Below are 23684 nucleotides of genomic sequence, written 5' to 3' on the forward strand. Positions count from 1 at the left end.
AGGAGGAGGAGAAGAACGACGACGACAAAAGTACAAACTATAAAAATAACAAAAAACATTAAATATGCATCATATTTAAGACAGAGCAACACAAACTAATTTAAAAGTAAAATACGATAATAATTCTTTTCGGTAGTGTCACAGACGCCGATGAGGAAAAAGGACGGAATTTTGAATACCACATGATTAAGATCTTGGTTATTTAATCGTTCCGAAAATTTTGATGCATTGTTTGAAAATGGGCTTATACTGATATTCAAGTATACGCACATTTTGCATATCAAAAAATCTAAATTAATGGTGCATTGTCGTTATATTCTTTTAATTCATTAAGTAGGTAATTAGGTTTTTTTTTATGGTTCCAAGAGAGAACCATCTTACGAAGTTTTTCATTTCTTACTGGTCCCCAGTTGATTAATTGCGCAAGGACCAGATCTTGCTGATAAATCATGACAACATTGAGACATTCAATTAGAAAACTTATCAGGTAGACAGCAATTCAAATTATAAAGGAAATAACATAGTTTAAACGAAAGTGGTACATTTGTTTATTCTTAAATCACCTATTTGGTCAATAACATGTTTTTTCTTCATTTCTTCTGTCACTCATCACTACAGTCTACATGTCATGCTAGTCCGAGATTACTCTGACGTCCAACGGCTGTTTTGCCAGACAAGCTTGTAATCTCGGACTAATGTCATGCATGTAGAACTTGTTAATTTTCCCTTCAATCCTCGAGGGAATTAACAGCTTTTTTAAAGAGAAACGTCCAAAATTTACATACGCTTTCTATGTTATTGCACTATGGGACTCCTCCCCTTTGACCACTTGTCAACTAGAGTATAGGCTAGCATGTACACAAACATACATGTGATGGACTGGGGAGCGTCTTTTTACCACAGAACACCACAGAATACCACAGAACACTAAAAATATACCACAGAACTCCGAAATATTAACAATTCAGACATTATAGTTGTTGTTATTGCTAATTATGTCTATAATATGACTTTTATTATTCAAATAAATTAAAATTTTCAATCTAGTGTCGACTCACTATCATTAATTACGCCCCCAATTGACTTGGCCTTTAATTGGGTCCATACTAAAAATTAATGTAAGACCAATCATCGAGAAAACCAAAGAATTTTACCACTATAATGTTTTAAATAACCTATAAATTATAGATTACATGTATTAGTATTTAATTGTTGAAAATTGAAGTTCGAAGACTGATTTCCGTTTGTGTGTGTGTATCTTCCTCAAATTTCAAGTGTAAAATTCAAGAAACAAGTGTAGATAAACTTTGTCTGGTCAAATTTCAATAATAAGAGAGATAAAATTTAAGTGGAAAATTTTAATTTGATAACATCAATAACAAAACAATTCAATAAATACATGGTTAAGGTGATTAATGTCTTTTTTCGGCTCTTTCTGTTCTTGGTCTCTTTCTCTGCATAGGTTTCCTGGCTATTGACTTAGCCTTGTTGACAACAGAATATAGTCCATCTGAGGAAGTTATGATATTATCATGTTTTCTTTTCTTACTGTCCTGTAGGAAATTAGTGAAGAGCTTTCGTTTTTCCTCATCTGATTTGGTTTTCCAGATGGCACCAGCTACAAATGTATAGTATACTGTTTGTATGAATGAACAAGCATGTAGTCCCCAGAATGATGAAGGGCCGACCGAAAATTAATGAACTGGAAGTCCACCATGTCAAATAGTTTATCAACCAAATCTGGGGCATGTTGGGGCTTCCAGTTGACTGCCACTTTCATCACCTGGTTCATGGATTCTGCATTGTTGTTCGTCCACAATTGTTTGGTGCCCAAACGTCTATTAGATGCATTAACTAATTCTTGAACTCTAGGCTTAAAACTTTGTTCGTAATACTTCAGGAACTGAGGATAATTTGCGCATACATTTTTTGTAAGTCCTTGAGTTCTGAATCTGCCCTTGCAAATTGCAATGTGTCGTCTGCACATGCAATTCCGTGATCTCCAAAGATTGTGTTGATGATGTTTTTTCTTTCTTGGGTGCTGACACCAACACGATCTTGAAGGTAATGTTGTACATGTACATTGTCTTTTAAATGTTTCGTACACAATCTTCGTTTGGCCGTTGGGAATGCCTTTTCTATAGCCTTGGTCATCGCCTTTTCATCATCACTGCCGAACTCTATATTTTAATGGAGACGAAGTTCTACATCATTAATGGCTAGTTCCAGTGTGGCAGAAATGTGTGAAAAGAAGGCTCTGTATGTTGTGTATGACGCATCCTTGTGTAGAAGCATTGGTCCTGCAAAGATTGGATGATCTTTGGTTTCTTTTCTATTTACCCGCAGGTTCTTGTAAACAATGGATGTGACATAAAAGCTTCCGAGATTGAATGTTCTGTCAACCCCCAGAGGATGCTCGGACGTTTGTGCTAGGAAATGTCTCAAATCTGTTATTTGGATTTCTGTGTAACACACTATTGCTGGTACTTGATTTTTGTTGTGGATAATTTGTTGTACAAACGGATGTGTAACAAGCAACCCGACAACAGCAAGAATTTCATCCGCAACATTGGCATAAGCAGGCTGTGTTTTAAGTTTATTCCGATACTTGGCATTTCTTATTTGTTTGGTATTTCTGGGTGCATGTATAGAATTGTCTCTATTCATCTGTATGAAAACCTCTTTATTATCTTTTGACATGTTTGATGCACATTCGTCAACTACTTTTTCTAACGTTTTTGGGTGGGTTCTTACATAATTCTTTGCATTTTCTAAAGAGAAGGTACTGGAATATTCATACAATGCAATGGATGGTAAATCATTTGCAAAGGACGAATTAAACCATGTGACTTGTGTTTTATAAAAGAATTGTTATCTTTAAGTACTGTACTATATCGGTGCATAGTAACAATGGATGTAGATTCTGGTTGAGGCGTTATAGGTACAAATAATGTCTTTCCACCCTGTCTAACTTTTGTGCAATATTGGTCATTTTTCAGAAATATGGTCCGGAAATTGTCTGATAAAAAGTAGTCTTGGTGGAAGACCTTCCCTTTTGAAGAATCCCATATGCCACAATCATCATAATATTTGGAAATACGGTTATTTGTCTTTCTACTCATGTTGTCAACATTGGTAACTAAGAACCATGTGTTTGACTTATTTCCAGGTGGCGCATCTTCAAAAACATGTGACTTCTCTTGGACTGCTTTCCAACAATCTAAAGCTGACAAAAATGTTTGTTTTTATGTTCTGTGGTATATTTTGAGTGTTCTGTGGTATTCTGTGGTGTTCTGTGGTAAAAAGACGCTCCGGATGGATGGATGGACTGTGAAACTGAGAGATCAGGAGATTGGGAAATTATGGTCAGGAGATAAGAACTCAGATCAGGAGGTCTTTAATCGACATAAATTTTGTCGTAAATGTAATTGTGTGCTGTAGAAATTGTCTTTTAAAGTGTTTTTTCTTCAACTTTCCATCCGAATGTATTATGTTTATAGTACAAATGTACCCTTGTACTTATAAATTTTCTCTATCTTCATTCAACATGTTCAATCTAACATTCTTTTTGTTTTCAGTATGTTCTTTAATTCTTTATTTGATATCTTTTTTATCATTATTCTTTAGAACAATCCCCATGATCACTGCAATCAGAACATTTTTTTATACGACCGCAAAAAAAATTTTGTGGTCATATATTGGTATGGCGTTGCCGTCGTCGTCGTCGTCCGGAGTCGTCCGAAGACACATTGGTTTTCGCACTCTAACTTTAGTTTAAGTGAATGGATCTCTATGAAATTTTACCACAAGGTTCAATACCACAAAAGGAAGGTTGGGATTGATTTTGGGGGTTATGGTACCAACAGTAAAGGAATTAGGGGCCAAAAAAGGGCCAAAAATAAGCATTTTTGTAACTTCCAGACATAACTTGTGTGTTAGTGTATGGATCTCTCTGACATTGTACCACAAGGTTCCATATCACAAAAGGAATGCTGGGATTGATTTTGGGGGTAATTGCCTGAAAATTTTAGGAATTAGGGGCCAAAAAAGGGGCAAAAAACAAGCATTTTTCTAGTTTCAGGACAATAACTTGTGTGTAAGTGTATGGATCTTTCTGAAATTGTACTACAGGGTTCCATATCATAAAGGGAAAGCTGGAATTGAGTTTGGGGGTAATTGCCAAAACGTTTAGGAATTGGGGGCCAAAAAGGGGCCAAAAATAAGCATTTTTCTAGTTTCCAGAAAATAACTTGTGTTCAAGTGTATGGATCTCTCTGAAATTGTACTGCAAGGTACCATACCACAAAGGGAAGGCTGGGATTGATGATGGGGGTAATTGCCTCAATATTTTAGGAATTAGGGGCCAAAAAGGGGCAAAAAACAAGCATTTTTCTAGTTTCAGGACAATAACTTGTGTGTAAGTGTATGGATCTTTCTGAAATTGTACTACAAGGTTCCATATCACAAAGGGAAAGCTGGGTTTGAGTTTGGGGGTAATTGCCCTAAACGTTTAGGAATTTGGGGCCAAAAAGGGGCCAAAAAACACATTTTTCTAGTTTCCAGACAATAACTTGTGTTCAAGTGTATGGATCTCTCTGAAATTGTACTGCAAGGTACCATACCACAAAGGGAAGGTGAGGATTAAGTTTGGGGGTGATGAATCATAAGGGGGTTCAAAAAATTTGGGGGGGGGATTTTTTTTTTTTCCTTTTTTTTTTCTTTTAAAATTTTCCGTTTTAAGTTGGTTATTTCTGATTTATATTTAAAAGCAAATAATAATGATATGGTAGGAGATACACACCAAACAGGATGTGTAAATTATTATATAATAAGTATTGTGCAATAGCAAGAAATTTTCAATTGCACAGTATTGCACAATAGCAAGAAATGTTCAATTGCACAGTATTGCGCAATAGCAAGTAATCTTCAATTGCACAGTATTGCGCAATAGCAAGAAATATCCAATAGCACAATATTGCGCAATAGCAAGAAATTGTCAATTGTACAGTATTGCACAATAGCAAGAAATATTTAATTGCACAGTATTGTGCAAAAGAAGATACTTCGTATAAATTGCTTATTTCTTGACCAATTTCAATGGGGTTTTATTCTTGAATTCTTGGGGTTCTTTAATATGCTGAATCTAACCGTGTATTTAGATTTTGGATTTTGGGCTCCGTTTTTAAATTGGTCCACATTGAGGTCCAAAGGGTCCAAAATTAAACTTTGTTTGATTTCATCAAAAATTGAATTATTGGGGTTCTTTGATATGCCGAATCTAACTGTGTATTTAGATTCTTAATTTTTGGTTCCGTTTTCAAATTGGTCTACATTAAGGTCCAAAGGGTCCAAAATAAAACTTAGTTTGATTTTAACAAAAATTGAATTCTTAGGGTTCTTTGATATGCTGAATCTAAACACGTATTTAGATTTTTGATTATGGGCCCAGTTTTCAAGTTGGTCCAAATCGGGGTCCAAAATTAAACTTTGTTTGATTTCAACAAAAATTGAATATATGGGGTTCTTTGATATGCTGAATCTAACCATGTATTTAGATTTTTGATTTTTGGGCCCCGTTATCAACTTTGTCCACATTGAGGTCAAAAGGGTCCAAAATTAAACTTTGTTTGATTTCATCAAAAATTGAATTCTTGGGGTTCTTTGATATGCTGAATCTAACCATTTATTTAGATTTTGGATATTAGACCATAATAGGTGAATGTCCAATTTTAAATTTTTAAGTTCTTAGACCACATTCATTCTGTGTCAGAAACCTATGCTGTGTCAAATATTTAATCACAATCCAAATGCAAAGCTGTATCAAGCTTGAATGTTGTGTCCATACTTGCCCCAACTGTTCAGGGTTCGACCTCTGCGGTCGTATCAAGCTGCGCCCTGCGGAGCATTTTATTAACTATCTGCAAGTACATTTTTTTTTTTTAATGAGCACTCAGACTGAAGGGTTTGGAAATTAATTTTAACACGATAATCACAATATGACTTAAGATATAATTAAAAAAGTAATGATTAGTATAGAATATTAATAATTAAGAGTTGTTATAGAGTGTTGAACATATATGCAAAGAAAGAAGCTGGGTCATGTGGGTTTGGGCTTTACTTATTACCGGATTTCCAGAGAGTTAACATTAGCTATATTTTAACCAAATAATTAGAAATAATGTATTCAAAATAATATTAGGATACAGGCCTCAACCTTCCTTCTCATGTTGGTGGAAGAGGTACATGTATATGTGGCCAAATTATGTCATCATTGTGCTCCGAACATTAAGAGTATTTCATTGAAAAAATATAACATATACACACAAATTATAATAAATAAGTATCATACTTCACTTAAAATTAAATTATTTTTATCTAAGAATATATCTCTATTTCTATGAAATGTAGTGTTAAGAGTATGAATTAAACCACCGGAATTGATAATATAACTAATTTGATAAACTGAATAAACATATGCATATATTGATGGGAATAGTTCCCATGGTATCTTAAATAACAAAAAGTTTAGTTCATTTAAAACAAAAGTTTCATCATTTATTTCTATTCTAACGAAGTCATTTATATATTTTCGAAATAGTCTTAATTTGTTACAATGTAGCAGTAAATGCTTTAAGGTTTCATTTTCCGAGTTACAGATATAGCATTTCGGAAACGTTACTATAATTTCTTCTTTTTTTATTATCTTTAGTAGGAAGAGCATTATGCACAACTCTATAAATAAAATCTTGCTGGTAATTGCTTTTGATATTTCTAATATTACACCATATTTCTGTGAAATCGACATAGCTGTACTTTATTTCAATTTTATGTTTATGATTATCTATTTCAAAAATTTTCTTATAAATATTTTTGGGGTTGAAACTTTGTAGGTCAATTTTATTCTTATAATTCATTAAGAGAGCTTTTAATTTTGTGTACACTCTTGGTAAGATCATCGTGTGTTGGTAATTATTATTTCCTAATTCTGAATTATAATTTCCCTTAATGTATAACCTAAGTAATATATCATAAAACATGTCCAAACAGATTTATTTCCTTGTAAGAAAATTGTTACTCTTTGAAGAAGCATGGCATCTATTTTCAGATTTATATTTGGTATTTGTTGTCCACCTCTATTATACATGTACATTTGTGATAAAGACTTTCTATTTATATATTCCGAATTACGCCTTCACCTAAAGAAACTATAAATATATCTATTTATTTGTGTGAGATATTCAGGTAAAGGGGACACAACTCTAGCAACAAATAAGATTTTACTAATGATATAAGTATTTATAACAATGAGTTTATGCTTAACATTTAGCTTTCTATTTTCCCATTTATTTACTGTATTTTTTATACTATGGATAATTCGTAGCCAACTTTTACTTTTACTTTCCTTAATTACCAAACCAAATTCCTAGTGTTTTAACGCTCTCCTTAGTTAAAAGCTTTAAACAAGTGTCTTCTTCTGGGGCATTACAAATACTTAGTATTTCCGTTTTGTTTTTATTTATTTTTGCTACTGATGCTTTACCAAATTTTTCGAATTCATTCATAAACAAGTAATAATCTTTAATATCTGTTGTAATTGTTGTACAGTCATCAGCATGTTGGAAAAGTTTTATGGGATCTTTTAAATTTGGAATGTTAATGCCTTTTATTTTTTTACTGTAAATTCAGAAATTATTGCGAGGTTTTTATTAATGCGAATAATGCGACTGTGTGAGTATCGCAATAATAAGAACTCGCATTTTGATTTTTGATACAAATATATGTATTCAGCTTTTCCTAAAATCGCAATAATTTTAATCTCGCATTTTTCTTCATTCTTCCAAAATCGCAATAATAAATGCACGCAATAATTTCTGAATTTACAGTATTTGTTCTTATTGAACTTGCCAGTGTTTCAATAGCTAGAGCATATAAATTCATGGAGAGCGGGCGGCCTTGTCTAACTGATCTTGTAATTAAAATTTCTTCTGTTAACTGACCATTGACTTGAATTTTACTTTTTATATCTTTATATAGTACATTGTAGTATCTTAATCCATCTAATAAATTCTACTGGAAGGTTCATTTTCTTTAAAACTTTAATAAGAAATTCATGTTTAATCTTGTCAAATGCTTTTTCTTGGTCAAAATTTATTAAGAAACCTTTTATATCGTTCAAATTCATATAGTCGAAAATGTCTGAAATCGAAATAATATTATCAAAAATATTTTTTTCTTCACCGGCTCCTGTTTGTTTAATATCAACTAGTTTATTTATTACTTTAGATAATCTTTTAGCTAAAGTTTTAGTGATTAATTTATAATCAAAGCATAATAAGCTTATACGTGTAGGTCTCCATTGTTTTATAGGTCTTTTTATCCCCTTTATTTTTATAATTTAGCGTGATTATACCCATTTTCATTGTTTCGGTTAATTCCCCGTTTAAATATATATATATATTATTTACAATTTCAACAACTTCATCTCCAATTATATTCCAAAGTTTTAGATAAAATTCTTTACCTAAGCCATCTATACCTGGTGATTTATTGTTTTCGAAATCTTTAATATTATTTAGACATTCTTCTTTGCTTATAAATTGGTTTAAATCTTCCTTGTTTAGTTTTTATACGACCGCAAAAATTGAAAATTTTTTGGTCGTATATTGGTATGACGTCGTCGTCGTCGTCGTCGTCGTCGTCGTCGTCCAGCGTCGTCCGAAGACACATTGGTTTTCGCACTCTAACTTTAGTTTAAGTGAATGGATCTCCATGAAATTTTACCATAAGGTTCAATACCACGAAAGGAAGGTTGGGATTGATTTTGGGGGTTATGGTACCAACAGTTAAGGAATTAGGGGCCAAAAAGGGGCCAAAAATAAGCATTTTTGTAACTTCCAGACAATAACTTGTGTGTAAGTGTATGGATCTCTCTGACATTGTACCACAAGGTTCCATATCACAAAGGGAAGGCTGTAATTGATTTTGGGGGTAATTGCCTCAAAATTTTAGGAATTAGGGGCCAAAAAAGGGGCAAAAAACAAGCATTTTTCTAGTTTCATGACAATAACTTGTGTGTAAGTGTTTGGATATTTCTGAAATTGTACTACAAGGTTCCATATCACAAAGGGAAAGCTGGAATTGAGTTTGGGGGTAATTGCCCGAAACGTTTAGGAATTGGGGGCCAAAAAGGGGCCAAAAATAAGCATTTTTCTAGTTTCCAGACAATAACTTGTGTTCAAGTGTATGGATCTCTCTGAAATTGTACTGCAAGGTACCATACCACAAAGGGAAGGCTGGGATTGAGTTTGGGGGTGATGAATCATAAGGGGGTTCAAAAAATTTGGGGGGGGATTTTTTTTTTTCTTTTTTTTTTCTTTTTTTCCTTTTTTTTTTCTTTTAAAATTTTCCATTTTAAGTTGGTTATTTCTGATTAATATTTAAAAGCAAATAATAATGATATGGTAGGAGATACACACCAAACAGGATGTGTAAATTATTATATAATAAGTATTGTGCAATAGCAAGAAATTTTCAATTGCACAGTATTGCACAATTGCAAGAAATCTTCAATTGCACAGTATTGCGCAAAAGCAAGAAATCTTCAATTGCACAGTATTGCGCAATAGCAAGAAATATCCAATAGCACAATATTGCGCAATAGCAAGAAATTGTCAATTGTACAGTATTGCACAATAGCAAGAAATATTCAATTGCACAGTATTGTGCAAAAGAAGATACTTCGTATAAATTGCTTATTTCTTGATCAATTTCAATGGGGTTTTATTCTTGAATTCTTGGGGTTCTTTAATATGCTGAATCTAACCGTGTATTAAGTTTTTGGATTTTGGGCCCCGTTTTCAAATTGGTCCACATTGAGGTCCAAAGGGTCCAAAATTTAACTTTGTTTGATTTCATCAAAAATTGAATTATTGGGGTTCTTTGATATGCTGAATCTAACCGTGTATTTAGATTCTTAATTTTTGGTTCCGTTTTCAAATTGGTCTACATTAAGGTCAAAAGGGTCCAAAATTAAACTTAGTTTGATTTTAACAAAAATTGAATTTTTAGGGTTCTTTGATATGCTGAATCTAAACATGTATTTAGATTTTTGATTATGGGCCCAGTTTTCAAGTTGGTCCAAATCGGGGTCCAAAATTAAACTTTGTTTGATTTCAACAAAAATTGAATATATGGGGTTCTTTGATATGCTGAATCTAACCATGTATTTAGATTTTTGATTTTTGGGCCCCGTTATCAACTTTGTCCACATTGAGGTCAAAAGGGTCCAATATTAAACTTTGTTTGATTTCATCAAAAATTGAATTCTTGGGGTTCTTTGATATGCTGAATCTAACCATGTATTTAGATTTTTTATTTGTGGACCCGCTATCAAATTGGTTCATATTGAGGTCAAAAGGGTCCAAAATTAAACTTTGTTTGATTTCATCAAAAATTGAATTATTGGGGTTCTTTGATATGCCAAATCTAACCGTGTATTTAGATTTTTAATTTTGGGTCCCGTTTTTAAATTGGTCTACATTAAGGTCCAAAGGGTCCAAAATTAAACTTAGTTTGATTTTAACAAAAATTGAATTCTTGGGGTTCTTTGATATGCTGAATCTAAACATGTGTTTAGATTTTTGATTATGGGCCCAGTTTTCAAGTTGGTCCAAGTTGGGGTCCAAAATTAAACTTTGTTTGATTTCAACAAAAATTGAATATATGGGGTTCTTTGATATGCTGAATCTTACCATGTATTTAGATTTTTTATTTGTGGGCCCGCTATCAAATTGGTTCATATTGAGGTCAAAAGGGTCCAAAATTTAACTTTGTTTGATTTCATCAAAAATTGAATTATTGGGGTTCTTTGATATGCCAAATCTAACCGTGTTTTAAGTTTTTGGATTTTGGGTCCCGTTTTTTAAATTGGTCTACATTAAGGTCCAAAGGGTCCAAAATTAAACTTAGTTTGATTTTAACAAAAATTGAATTTTTGGGGTTCTTTGATATGATGAATCTAAACATGTGTTTAGATTTTTGATTATGGGACCAGTTTTCAAGTTGGTCCAAGTTGGGGTCCAAAATTAAACTTTGTTTGATTTCAACAAAAATTGAAAATATGGGGTTCTTTGATATGCTGAATCTAGCCATGTATTTTGATTTTGGACATTGGACCATAATAGGTAAATTAAAAAAATTGAAGTTCTTAGACCACATTCTTTCTGTGTCAGAAACCTATGCTGTGTCAAATATTTAATCACAATCCAAATTCAGAGCTGTATCAAGCTTGAATGTTGTGTCCATACTTGCCCCAACTGTTCAGGGTTCGACCTCTGCGGTCGTATCAAGCTGCGCCCAGCGAAGCATTTTATTAATTCTATTTTCCCTAGATATTCATCAACCTCTTGATCATTAAAGCCATCAGAAGTATATAGCTCGGAATAGAAATCTAGAATTATTTGTATTATTGAATTTTTTTCGTCAGTGGGTTTATTGTTTTTATCAAATAGTGATTTTATTTCCTTCTTTGTGCCTCTTTTTTCTTCTGCTATTTCAAAGATTTCAATATTTTCAATATCTTCTTTATAAAAACACTCTCGTGATCTGATTAATGTTCCCATTTTCTCTTTTGTTTCAATTGCTATTATTTTTTCCTTAATTGTATTTATTATAGTGCAATTTTGAGAGGGTTTTGCTTCTTCAACTATTAGTGAGTCATATAACTTATTCAACTTAGATTTACTAATTTTTGTTTGGACCCTTGAGAAATTAATTGTTGTTTCTTTTATTTGTTTTTTTAGGATATCCCAACCTTTTAGAGGGTCATATTTCAGTTTATCTTCTCTCCATTGTTTGATAATATTTGATATTAATATGGTATAGTTTTCATTTTCAAGTAAGCTATTATTCATTTTCCAAAAACCACGACCCCATTTTTGCCGCTTATTATATTGTATGTTAATCTGAACAATTTTATGATCTGACTTTTTATACGGATATATGTTTAATTTCTTTAATTTTATTAATAAATTCATTATCTGCATAGAACCTGTCAATTCTAGTACGAGTACCAGAGATGTTGTAGCACGTAAAATTTGCCTTGTCGTTATGTATTTCTCTAAAAACATCTTTAATTCTTAAAGCATCTTTAATACTTTTAAATTTATCAAGTATATATTTGTTAAGTCTGCAATTCATGTTATTTGAATCTATTTTGTCTTCTATGAAATTAAAATCTCCAGTCAATATATACTTATTTTTTGTACTATATTGTTCTAGATTTGAGACATAGTTTAGCAGAATGTCATAGAATAATCGTTGTTCCTCCCTCAAACCACATTGTGGTGCATAAAGGTTTAGAAGATTTATGACAGTATCATTATAAACGTAACTATTATGGATGAGTCTACCTTTTAGTGGTGTTGGAACCCTATGAGATTTAAACAGTTTTAAATCTTTACTAAATATTTTTATGACACCTGTAGATCTACTTACACCATTTGAGAAGTCTACATTTTTATTAAATTTCTGTTTTATATCGTATAACATCTGGCGACATATAACCAGTTTCTTGAAAACAGACAATGTTTATATTTCTATTGTCATCTAATATTTCATAAATTTTGTTTTCAAAACCATTTCTAATGTTCAATGTAAAGAGTAGCATATTAATGTAATTATATATGAAAAAATAGAGTAAACAAAATATCAATATATGAGAGTGATTGTTATGATTAGACATTTTAATAGTTATATGGGAGGGGGTTTAGGATTTTCAGGACTAGTATTACTGCTCTTTTGCGTCTGAGTCTTTGCCAGTTTTTGATCTTTCCCTGTTTGAACAGAACTCTCAATGCTTAGTCTATCTCTGTTTCTCTTTTTTTCCTGGTCCTTTTCTCTTTCCAGAATTTTTGTTTTGTCTTTTTCTTTATTAGTCAACTACCGACGAAGTCGAAGGGGACTTTAGGTTTGCACTCTGTCCGTCTGTCTGTCTGTCCGTCAGTCCGGCAAATCAGTTCTCCAGACTTTTTTTCTTCATGCTTGAAGATATATCTATTGATTTGATACTTGTTTTCTTGTTTTATCATGACAAGTTACAGGTCAAGTTTTAGCTTTTCTCCTTGTTCAGTTTAAGCCCTTTCCCTAAAATTAAATTTTTGATGAAATACTTATTATTTACTAGATTTCTGTTCAAAGGGAATTTACTCATTTTTTAACTTTCCCTAGAATTAAATTTTTGATGAAATACTTATTAATTACTAGATTTCTGTTCAAAGGGAAATAACTCTTTTTTTTTTGAAGTGTCATGTTTGTAAAAGACATTGACATTTTGGATTTTTTTCCTTTTCTTTATATTAGTAAATTGTTTGAAGAATTTAGTGGTAAGTTTGCTCCATTACAATGAATTTTTAACTGGTAGGGGACTATGTATTGCCATGCAATACTCACAGAATGCTTGTTTTTAATCAACTCTCTTGGCACTTAATGATTTACATTTTGGTAGGGGAGTTTTATCACTTGCTATGTCGCAACCATCTTTGACAGCATCAGAATATGGTTTGTTCGTTGACGACATACGGGCTATAATCTCATCACCTGACTTTGCATGTTTCTCGCCCTTGCTACATTGTAGCTTTTAAAGTCGGTGTGCTTTTTGTTTTATCCTTATTGATTCCTTGTGTTTTATCTAGACCCTCTGAAGGAACATCTGTTTTGGAAGATTTTCCTGAAATTGGCGCCTTTTCACTTAATGTAAAATCAAAGTTAAACCCATTTCCAAATTTTGCAAAAGAATTTAGAATATTAGGATTTTGTTGAAACACTGAATCGGAAATTTTGTCTTCCACTATATTTTCATCTTTGTCTTTGTTCCCTAGCACGGTTTGATTTCCACATTGAAGTTCCATGTGGTCTCGTTTCCCGCATTTCAAGCAAGGAACTGGATTAAAATCCGGGATTCGAAATTTTGCGGACAATCTTTTGAGATATGACCGTGATCACCACAAGAGTAACACTTTTTACCTTGTGGTTGACCTTCATATTTTATTGAGATGGATTGGCCTTTAGCTTTAATATACAGTTTTTTGGGGATTTGTCTGTATAGTTTGTTCATTCGCACAATCTTAACTCCCGATTGAATGTCGGAGAGATTAGTTTTTGAATTTCTCCATAAATCTCTAATTTTTTCCTCACCGCCATTGGTTTTATTTCAAACGGGAGGCCGAAAACAATCACATCAATGTAATCTTTCTGATCTAGGTTTAGAGGTTCAGCATGCCTTGATCTAAATGTAGTATCATTACTACAAAGGTTTGAAATTCATTTAGGAAAGTTTCTAAAGAATGTTCGTCCCGACATGTTGCGAGGTAGCTACTTTTTCCTGATTTTTGAAAGCATATAATGAGGTCTGTAATGTTAACAGAAGATTGAAGTGTGAACAAGACATCTCTTGTATTTAATTGCTCTGCAGTTTCCCTCTGGAAATCATTATTAGATTCATCAACATATATGACTAAAGTGTTATTTCTTGTTATTGTATCATTTTCCATATATTTTCGAAATAAAACATCATTTTCAGATATAACCGATTCTTGATCTTGGTTAGCTTCAGCATTCGCATTAGCCATTTCCAAATTTTGCCCTTGTCACAACTAATGTGACTTAAAATGGCAATAACCGGGATATACAGTGACTAAAGCTCACCGACGATAAAAGTCAAAATTTGTTATGATATATCATTATAACTTATTTATTTCGTATTTCGTATTAAATCCAATAGATAATTACATTTATTTCCAAAGAATCAATCGCACTTTAAGAGATACTTATATGTAATCTGTAGGAGCACAGGAAAACATGCCGTCCTGGTTGAAATCTGCTCACATGCACATGTACATTTTATTTGCATGTTAAAAAACACATTCTAAATAAAATTAAGGGTCATTAGTTGTTATGTAAATTTCAAGAAGTATAGAACCCTCAAATAATTTCAAATTATTATTTTTTTATTTGTCCTAAGACATTTAAAATCATTTAATTACCATCCTTTTATGATTATTAGTTCAATATATATTTAATTTATATTTAAAAAAAAATTTACATTATTAAAAGGAAAGTAACTTCAAACAGGGTAAATCAAGGGAAGTAACCCACGATTCATTTCAATTATTTTTAAATACACAAAGTTTTTATTACACAACGGCAGTTAGCCTGAGGTAAAAATCGTTGATTATCAGTATGTTTGACACCCAAGCTGATAAGTGAAGCCATATAATTATGCATGTTAATTGATTTACAGGTAAAATATAACTTCAGGTAATGTCAGTTACACCAGATATGTTGGGCTGAAATTTTTCATTCATGAAATATTTCATACACAGGATTTTTTTCTCTTCAACGGGAGGTCGAGAGGAGACCCCTGAAAACGGGATTATTATTATCTCGTCGGGAGGTTCACATGTATGCACAAACATGGTACATGTATAGGCAATAGGTAAAGCAAGAAATAGCAGGAGTTTAGACCAGTGCCAAATACATCTTACAAATGTATGAATTTCAGAAAACCCAAATAAAAAAGTCTAAATATCAATACAGTCAGTCAGGTGTAATATTCATAAAAGTCATTTTTATATTCCTCTGTATTCTGTAGGTGTCGCTGTTGACACTGGATTGTCTCTCTTGTAAATATTGAAGTCTCGCATGTACAAATTTGAAAATATTTACAAATTTGTTTGTAAATTTTCACTCTTGTATTCCTCTGTCATGTCTGTTAAACTGTTTATTCTTGAAAAGCTTGAACTGAAAGAAACATATTGTATTGATTATTCAATTAATAGATTTAAACAAATTATTATGGAAAAGTTCAAGACATTGCTTTTGAAAGCATGGTACAATGAAAAGGATAATGTTACTGGAAAGCTGGATACATATTTTTCTCACAAAATTATGTTTCAAATGGAAAAATAATCTTGATATTAAACATGTTAAAAGTTTTGAATTAAGACAAATATGATGTAAATTTCCCACATGTGCCCACCAATGCAATTACAAGTAGGGAAAAGAGTGATGTAAAAACAGTTTAAACCTAAAGATAGGTCACAGAGGACAGTCTGACTTATAAATTTTGTTCTCATAATGATTTAAAATGAGTTTCATCATGTTCATTTTTTTCATAAACCGTCCATGGCCATTACCTACATGTAATAAATTTTGTGAATTATTGTATGCACAAACTGATGACCACTGTCAAAATTTTGATAACTTAGACTGCAAATCAAAATTTTTATGATAAATGACCACTGAAGATAAAGATATACTTGAAAAGTTGAGTTATTTTCTTATACAGAGTTTTGCATGGAGTAAATTTGTAAAGCAGTAGTCATAATTGTAAAGGTACTATTCCAGTTGTTGCAATTTAAATGTTGTACATATATACATAAATATTTTGTAATTGGTTGCTGCATTAACATGGGAGAAAATTACCCTGATATTTAATCAGTTGGGGCTTCTTTTTCATGTTTTTTTCCAACTCGGACATCCTAAAAGTTTATTAGATACTGTTCAAAGGGAAATAAATCTTAAATATTAATTGATTGTCTCCCCTATTAACATTTCTCTCTCAAGTGCATGCACTGACTATTCATTCTTCTATTATGTTGTATTTTATTATTTCATTGTCATAAAAAAAAAACATTGTAATCATTAAAACTTTAGGCAATAGGAAAAGATGGAATTATCCTATACAATTTCTAAATTAATAAATAAATCAATAGAATCAGCTGTTTTCCAGGACAAAATAAAGGAAGCACAAGTTATAGCTTATACCTCTGCTTAAAAAAATCAAACAGTAGTGTAACATACAAGTCATTTTTATATACTTGGAAGATGAAAGTCAAAAAAAAAACAATTCAACAAAATTAATATATAAAATGTTAAAATTTTAGGCAACAGGAAAAGATGGAATTTCTTCCAAAATGAAAAAAAACTATCTGGATCTGAATTATCTTATCCAATTTCTGAATTAATAAATAAATTAATTGAATCAGCTGTTTTCCCAGACAAACTAAAGGAAGCACAAGTTATTACTTATAATAAACACTCAGGGCACTCTACATTGTAGATAAAGGAAACTACAGACATGTATTGTGGATGATTACAAGTTTGTTATGCTTGCAAGTTCGTGACATTGGGGAATTTCCTCTTAACTCATGACATCATCATGATCATGCATGAATGTTTATTATCTGCAACAACATATTCCAAAGAACTTATAATGAAGTTTTTATGCCCCCGCCGTAGCGGAGGGGGCATTAAGTTTTACCCTTGTCCGTCTGTACGTACGTACGTACGTACGTCCGTCCGTACGTCCCGAAATTGGTTTCCGTTCTCTAACTTGAGTTTGCCTCAACCAAATGTTATGAAACTTATACACAATGCTTATTACCACAAAACACAGATCAAGTTTGAATTTTGGTGGCGTCACTTTAACCGATCTAGAGTTATGCCCCTTTATAAAAGGAAATATTGCAAAATTTTTAGTTTCCGTTCTCTAACTTAAGTTTGCCTCAACCAAATGTTATGAAACTTATACACAATGCTTATTACCACAAAACACAGATCAAGTTTGAATTTTGGTGGTGTCACTTTTACCGATCTAGAGTTATGCCCCTTTATAAAAGGAAAAATTGCAAAATTTTTATTTTCTTCTAAATATCAAGTTTATATAATATATTTTTAAAATTGGAGTTATCTTCCTTTGACCATGATTATAGTTGGATCAACTACAATCAATGCTTTATACAATGAAATGTTTAATTTTGACTTCCACTGATAAAACACAGATCAAGTTGAATTTGGGTAGTGTCACTTTAACCATTATTGAGTTATGCCCCTTTATAAATAGAAAGATTGCAAATTTTTTTAGTTTCCATTCTGTAACTGAAGTTTTCCCCAGCCAAACATTATGAAACCTATAACAATATTCATTACCACAAAACTCAGTAAGGATCAAGTACAATTTTTTGTTTCAGTTCTCTAACTTGAGTTTGCCTCAACCAAATGTTATGAAACTTATACACAATGCTTATTACTACATAATACAGATAAAAAGTAGGTGGCAACACTTTTACCATTCTAGAGTTATGTCCCTTTATAAACATAAAAATTGCTGAATTTTTTAGTTTGTCTCAACCAAATGTTGTAAAACTTATACACAACTGTTCTAGAGTTATGGGTGTTTACAAATAGAAAAATTGCTGAATTTTTAGTTTCTGTTCTCTACTTAAGTTAGCCTCAACCAAATGTTATGAGACTTACACACAATGCTTATTACCACAAAACTCAGATCAATTTCAAATTTGGGTAGCGTCACTTTTATCATTCTTCAGTTAAGTCTCTTTATAACTATATGATATGCAAGCGGGGGCATCATCTGTGTCCACATGTGGACACTATCCACATTTATTTGTTTTGTTTTAACCAATTTAAACATAAAAAGATAAGCTATAAATGCATTTTCTTGCAAATATTTTATTTAAATATCTGTTTTCACTATCATATGTACATCATGTACATGTTCTGTTTTATTCCTGCCTAGAAGTTTTATGAATTCTATGGAAAATCCCTTCAGCAACATTGTTGACACCTGGAACAATGAGTCATCATCTATTTGTAGGTCATGGGATGCTCATTTCCCCCTCAAGGCCAAAAACATTATTTCCAATGTATTTAAAAAGTCAACAGATTTTTTTAAATCGAAAAGTGTTTTTATGTAATGAGAAAGAAAACTTGATTTGCAAGTAATAAATTTTTGTTTCCATTCTTTAACTTTAGTTTGCCTCAACCAAATGTTATGAAACTTATACATGTTATATACAATGCTTATTACCACAAAATACAGATAAAGTTTGAATTTTGGTGGTGTCACTTTTATTGTTCTAGAGTTGTGCCCCTTTACAAATGGAAAATTGAATTTTTCGTTCCATTCTCTAACTTAAGTTTGCCTCAATTAAATGTTATGAAACTTATACACAATGCGAATTACCACAAAATACAGATCAAGTTTGATTTTTGGTGGTGTCACTTTTATTGCTTTAAAGTTGTGCCCCTATACCAGTCAAGGGTCTAACTTAAATAAGTTATTAGAGAAAAATAACATACATTTGTTATTGGGGGCTAAAAAATCAAAAATCTGTGATAACATATGTATGTTACATGTTTCAAAGGGGCATTATATACATCGTTTATTTTGTTAAATTGTGTACTAGTTCTATTGATATTATAATTGTCTTTATGTATACACATGTATTAAACTTTAGAAAGATATAACCATGATAACAGCCCATAGTTTGCCAATCATGCATAACACGCCCATGTTATTACAGAAAAAATATGCCTGTAATATTAACTAAAGGGTGTTATTACAGCTTCTCTACATCTCTTCAAAGCCTTTTCTACTACATATATCACAATGTATTTTAATTTATTGTAATAAATAATGATAAGAGCATGTAATGAGGTTCTGCGCAAGCTTCTTAGTCATTCCCAAGTGTCTCATGTAATAAGTTAAATGCCTGTAATAACTAAGCCTTGTTATTACAGCTAAGTTATCACTTAAAAGCCTTGTCTCATTGATTTACCATGGTTGATCAAAAATGTATTAATTGAATTGGAAAATTAGTTTTCAAGGTTATGTATTAAGTTACTGCGTAAGTTTCAAGATTTCATAAGTGCCCACTGAAAATAAAAAAAATTATGGTACATTTAACTGATAACAAACATATGTTACTACAGATTAAGAGAAAGTATTCGTAATAACACATGTATGTTATTTTTCTCTAATAACTTATTCAAGTTACACCCTTGACTGTATACAAATGGAAAATTTGCTGAATTTTCTTTTCTGCTCTTTAACATGTTTAACTTAGTTTGCCTCAACCAAATGTATGAAACTTATACACAATACTTATTTGCCTCAACCAAATGTTATGAAACTTATACACAATACTTATTACTACAAAACTCAGATCAATAACAAATTTGGGTAGAGTCACTTTTACCGTTCTTCAGTTATGTCCCTTTATAACTTTATATTATATGCAAGCGGGGGCATCATCTGTGTCCCATGGACACATTCTCCATTTATTTAATATTTCTTTAAATGACATTTTCTATTTTATTCATAAAAGTGAACTTTATAATTATGCAGATCTATGACTTCACTTTCATCATGATCATATGCAGATAGTAACCTACAAAGTACAATGTAGATAAATTATTTACTAATCTTATAGTCTGCACCATTAGCCACTAGTCTGATGCCCCAGACTAGGTAAATTTTATTGGGATTAGTAAGTATTTGCAAATATTCGTTTATAAACATACATTTTAAGAACATTGTTGGAATATTGGTCTTCAGACTAGTAGTTGGAAAATATTTTGGTGCAGACTGAGATGATCTAGAAGATCAAAGCAAAATATGGATTAATTGGTTCTCAATAAATAAAATGAAAGCTAATCCAGAAAATTTTAGGCGATAGCAAAAGTTAAAGAAGTAAAGACAAAACATTTAAATTTAATTTAGAAGGCATGTAAATGTAGAATGCAAAAATGAGGTTAAACTTTTAGGAGTAACAATAGACTTTAAACTGAATTTCAATGAACATGTCCCTATAATACGTAAAAAAAAGCATCCAAACAGCTAAATGTATAAACATGATTAAAAAGAATTGGAAAACATCTGACTTAACTTGGAAAATTAACAATTTATTATTGTTTCATAATGTCCAATTTTGATTACCATGATTACTGCCCACTTAAGTTTGGCACTTTCATTGGAAGGTATAAAATACAAAATAGATTGAGAAAATTCAAGAGAGAGCTCTAAGATTTATGAAGACTATTCAGCAAGTTATGAAGATCTACATGTACTCTGCAAATCAAATTTAATGAAGTTTTTTTTATATTATTGACAGGGCATATCCATCACTGAACTTGAGGTTGAATGTGAATAACAAGCAAAATGAAGTTGATATTGTGTTACCAGGGTTACGATATGATGATATTGATCATTTTGGTAAGTCAGATAAAATGTACATGTAAATTTATGACAGTATGTGAAATGTGAACCTAACATCTGTTAATAGAAAGTCTACCAATTGAAAACTTAACATTAAGAGGTCACTACATGGCCTTGAAAGACTGGCAAGTGTCAATTGTATTTAGCAAAGATTTGGCATAGTTCCACAATTACTTAAATGTGTTAATTAAAAGTAGTTGTACAAAAAAAAGAGATAACAGGAATTGCCAAAAATACACATCGACAACAGATCATATCAAAAATACACATAGACAACAGATCATATCAAAAATACACATAGATAACAGATCATATCAAAAATACACATAGATAACAGATCATATCAAAAATACACATAGACAACAGATCATATCAAAAATACACATAGACAACAGATCATATCAAAAATACACATAGACAACAGATCATATCAACCACATAAAAATGACAAAGAAAACAAACAGTATAGTTAAAGGTGAACAATTCTTTTCTATTAAAGAATGAGGTCAATAAAGTCCAGGGTAATACTTATTCAAGTCATGTTTATATACTCCTCTATTTCGCTGAACTAGTATACATTATTGCTTAGGGGCCAGCTGAAGCCCGCCTCTGGGTGCGAGATTTTCTCGCTGCATTGAAGACCAGTTGGTGGCCTTGGGCTGTTTTCTGCTCTTTGGTCGGGTTGTTGTCTTTTTGACACATTCCCCATTTCCATTCTCAATTCTATTGAAGATGTAAGTATTAAAGTAATATTTACTAGTACTTGAAAGATTTGTATTTCTCTTCAAGGTTTGAATAATCTCCCCTTATGCTTCTCAAAAAAATTATTTATATGAGCATTTTTTTATACAACCCCTGAAATTCTTTTTTTTTTTTTTTTTTTTTGAGGACAAACAAGCTTTAAACATTTTTTTTTTTTGCTTAGTATTCTTTTTGTGAAGTTCAACGTTTTATTTCAATAATTAAACAAAGAATCTGCTGATCACAGATGTTATTAAGTAACTGACGAAGTCTTCATAATTGTTCTCTGGAAGCTTTTAAAAAGTCAGTTTTAAGATAATAGACAAATTTTTAAGTTCACAAAATCTAAACGTCCAAAGGATATACATTGAAACTAACTCAAAAATTATTTACAGGTACTAGTAAATAAAAAAACCCACTAGTTTAAGTTTAACCCTGTCATATGAAAATAAGAAGATGTGGTATGATTGCCAGTGAAAGACCAGAGACCAAATGACATAGAAGTTAACAACTATAGGTCACTATACGGCCTACATGTAGGTCTTCATACAATGTAGGGTCTCCAATTTGTAGAAATTATTCTATATGACATGTACGATATGACAAAGTCTAAATTGTTCCAGGGTGTTGACAAGTTATACATGTTATACATAAATTAATATATTTTGGCTTACTGAAATACTTATTTACATATACTCTTCAGCATGTTGAATGTTTTTACCTTTCTTACCTTTCAGGTCAACCAGACATTTGGAGGGTGTTTGACATGATGAATACTGTAGAGACGGCAGCATTTTATAATCAAGAGTCATTCCTTGACTATAATACTTTACTGAAACAAAACTACTCAACCATTACCAAAGCTTGCTCAGTTGATATTAAGAAGGACTTTTATGAAGTTGTTACTCCAAAAGCTCCGGTGGAAGTTAGTTGTAAATTGAAACGGGTCGGAAATACCTCATTCACTACAGTTGTAGAACTTTGTTGTGGTGGTAAAATGAAACCATCAGTTTCCTGTAAAAATATCCATACAATTATCAATGTGCATGAAAATAGCGTAGAACAAATACCAGAATGGTGGAGAAAGCGTTATGAGATAAAGGAAAATGCTGATGAAGATAAAAATCATCAGGCTACGTTTGTTAATCCTCAGGAAAAACCAATGGACACATTCTATAATGAATTTTCCGTCCCGTTAAGTGATACTGACATCAGGCATAAAACTCGCTGTGCTTCTTACTTTCAGTATTTTATTGAGAATGCCAGCATTGCCTCAAACAAACAGTTTTACAGAAATATTCAAAGAAACTTTCATGAGTTTCATATCAAGAAATTTAATTTGTTATACCTCCATCCAAGTAATTGGGGTGACGGGTTATATTCAGAGAGCTGGGAAGATGATAAAAATCCTCTAATACTACATTGTCAGATCAGTTCACAGAAGGATAGAATTCCAATATGGTATGGACAGATATCACTGTTCTCTGAGGTATTTGGTGTGCACGATCAGTAACATTTGATGATCAAATTAACATTGTATTTGATTTTATGATATTAAATTTGAAATACCAAGTCAAGGTTTATAGTTTTGCCTCTCTGAACAGTAAAAACATATGTTACTCTAGCCTGGGTCAAAAGTTCATGTAGGTCAGACATTAACGTATAACTTACTCAGGCAGTGGTAAAGGCAACGTTATATCAATGTCTTATGAGTCTTATCACAACTTTTAGTTTTACTTAAGATTACACCAGCAAAAAATTATCAACATGACAAGATCTACAAATTCATAAAATGTATCAAATGACTAAAATGATGATTTTTGGGCAATTTTTGCATTTCTGACCCAAAAAGAGTACAAAAATGAGT

The 23684-nt window shown here is 31.7% G+C and overlaps 1 protein-coding gene across 1 annotated transcript; it reads left to right on the forward strand.

Annotated features, from left to right (window-relative positions):
* The first annotated feature begins 405 nt into the window (after nt 1-405).
* On the forward strand, nt 406-23390 carry LOC127701899 (uncharacterized). The gene is made up of 3 exons (XM_052205878.1): nt 406-487; nt 20973-21073; nt 22555-23390. Exons 1-3 carry the CDS (start codon nt 450-452, stop codon nt 23328-23330), a joined length of 915 nt encoding a protein of 304 aa, XP_052061838.1. The 5' UTR covers nt 406-449; the 3' UTR covers nt 23331-23390.
* The last annotated feature ends 294 nt before the right edge of the window (nt 23391-23684 follow it).

This window comes from Mytilus californianus, unplaced genomic scaffold (assembly GCF_021869535.1).
Source record: "Mytilus californianus isolate M0D057914Y unplaced genomic scaffold, xbMytCali1.0.p SCAF_5, whole genome shotgun sequence".
Classification (NCBI taxonomy): Eukaryota; Metazoa; Mollusca; class Bivalvia; order Mytilida; family Mytilidae; genus Mytilus; species Mytilus californianus.

Excerpts from the sequence above, each read along its gene's own strand:
- LOC127701899 (XM_052205878.1), top strand. The coding sequence starts at position 450 with ATGACAACATTGAGACATTCAATTAGAAAACTTATCAG. Across the intron at positions 488-20,972 it reads TCAATTAGAAAACTTATCAG|GGCATATCCATCACTGAACT; the intron begins GTAGACAGCAAT and ends TATTATTGACAG. Across the intron at positions 21,074-22,554 it reads TGATGATATTGATCATTTTG|GTCAACCAGACATTTGGAGG; the intron begins GTAAGTCAGATA and ends CTTACCTTTCAG.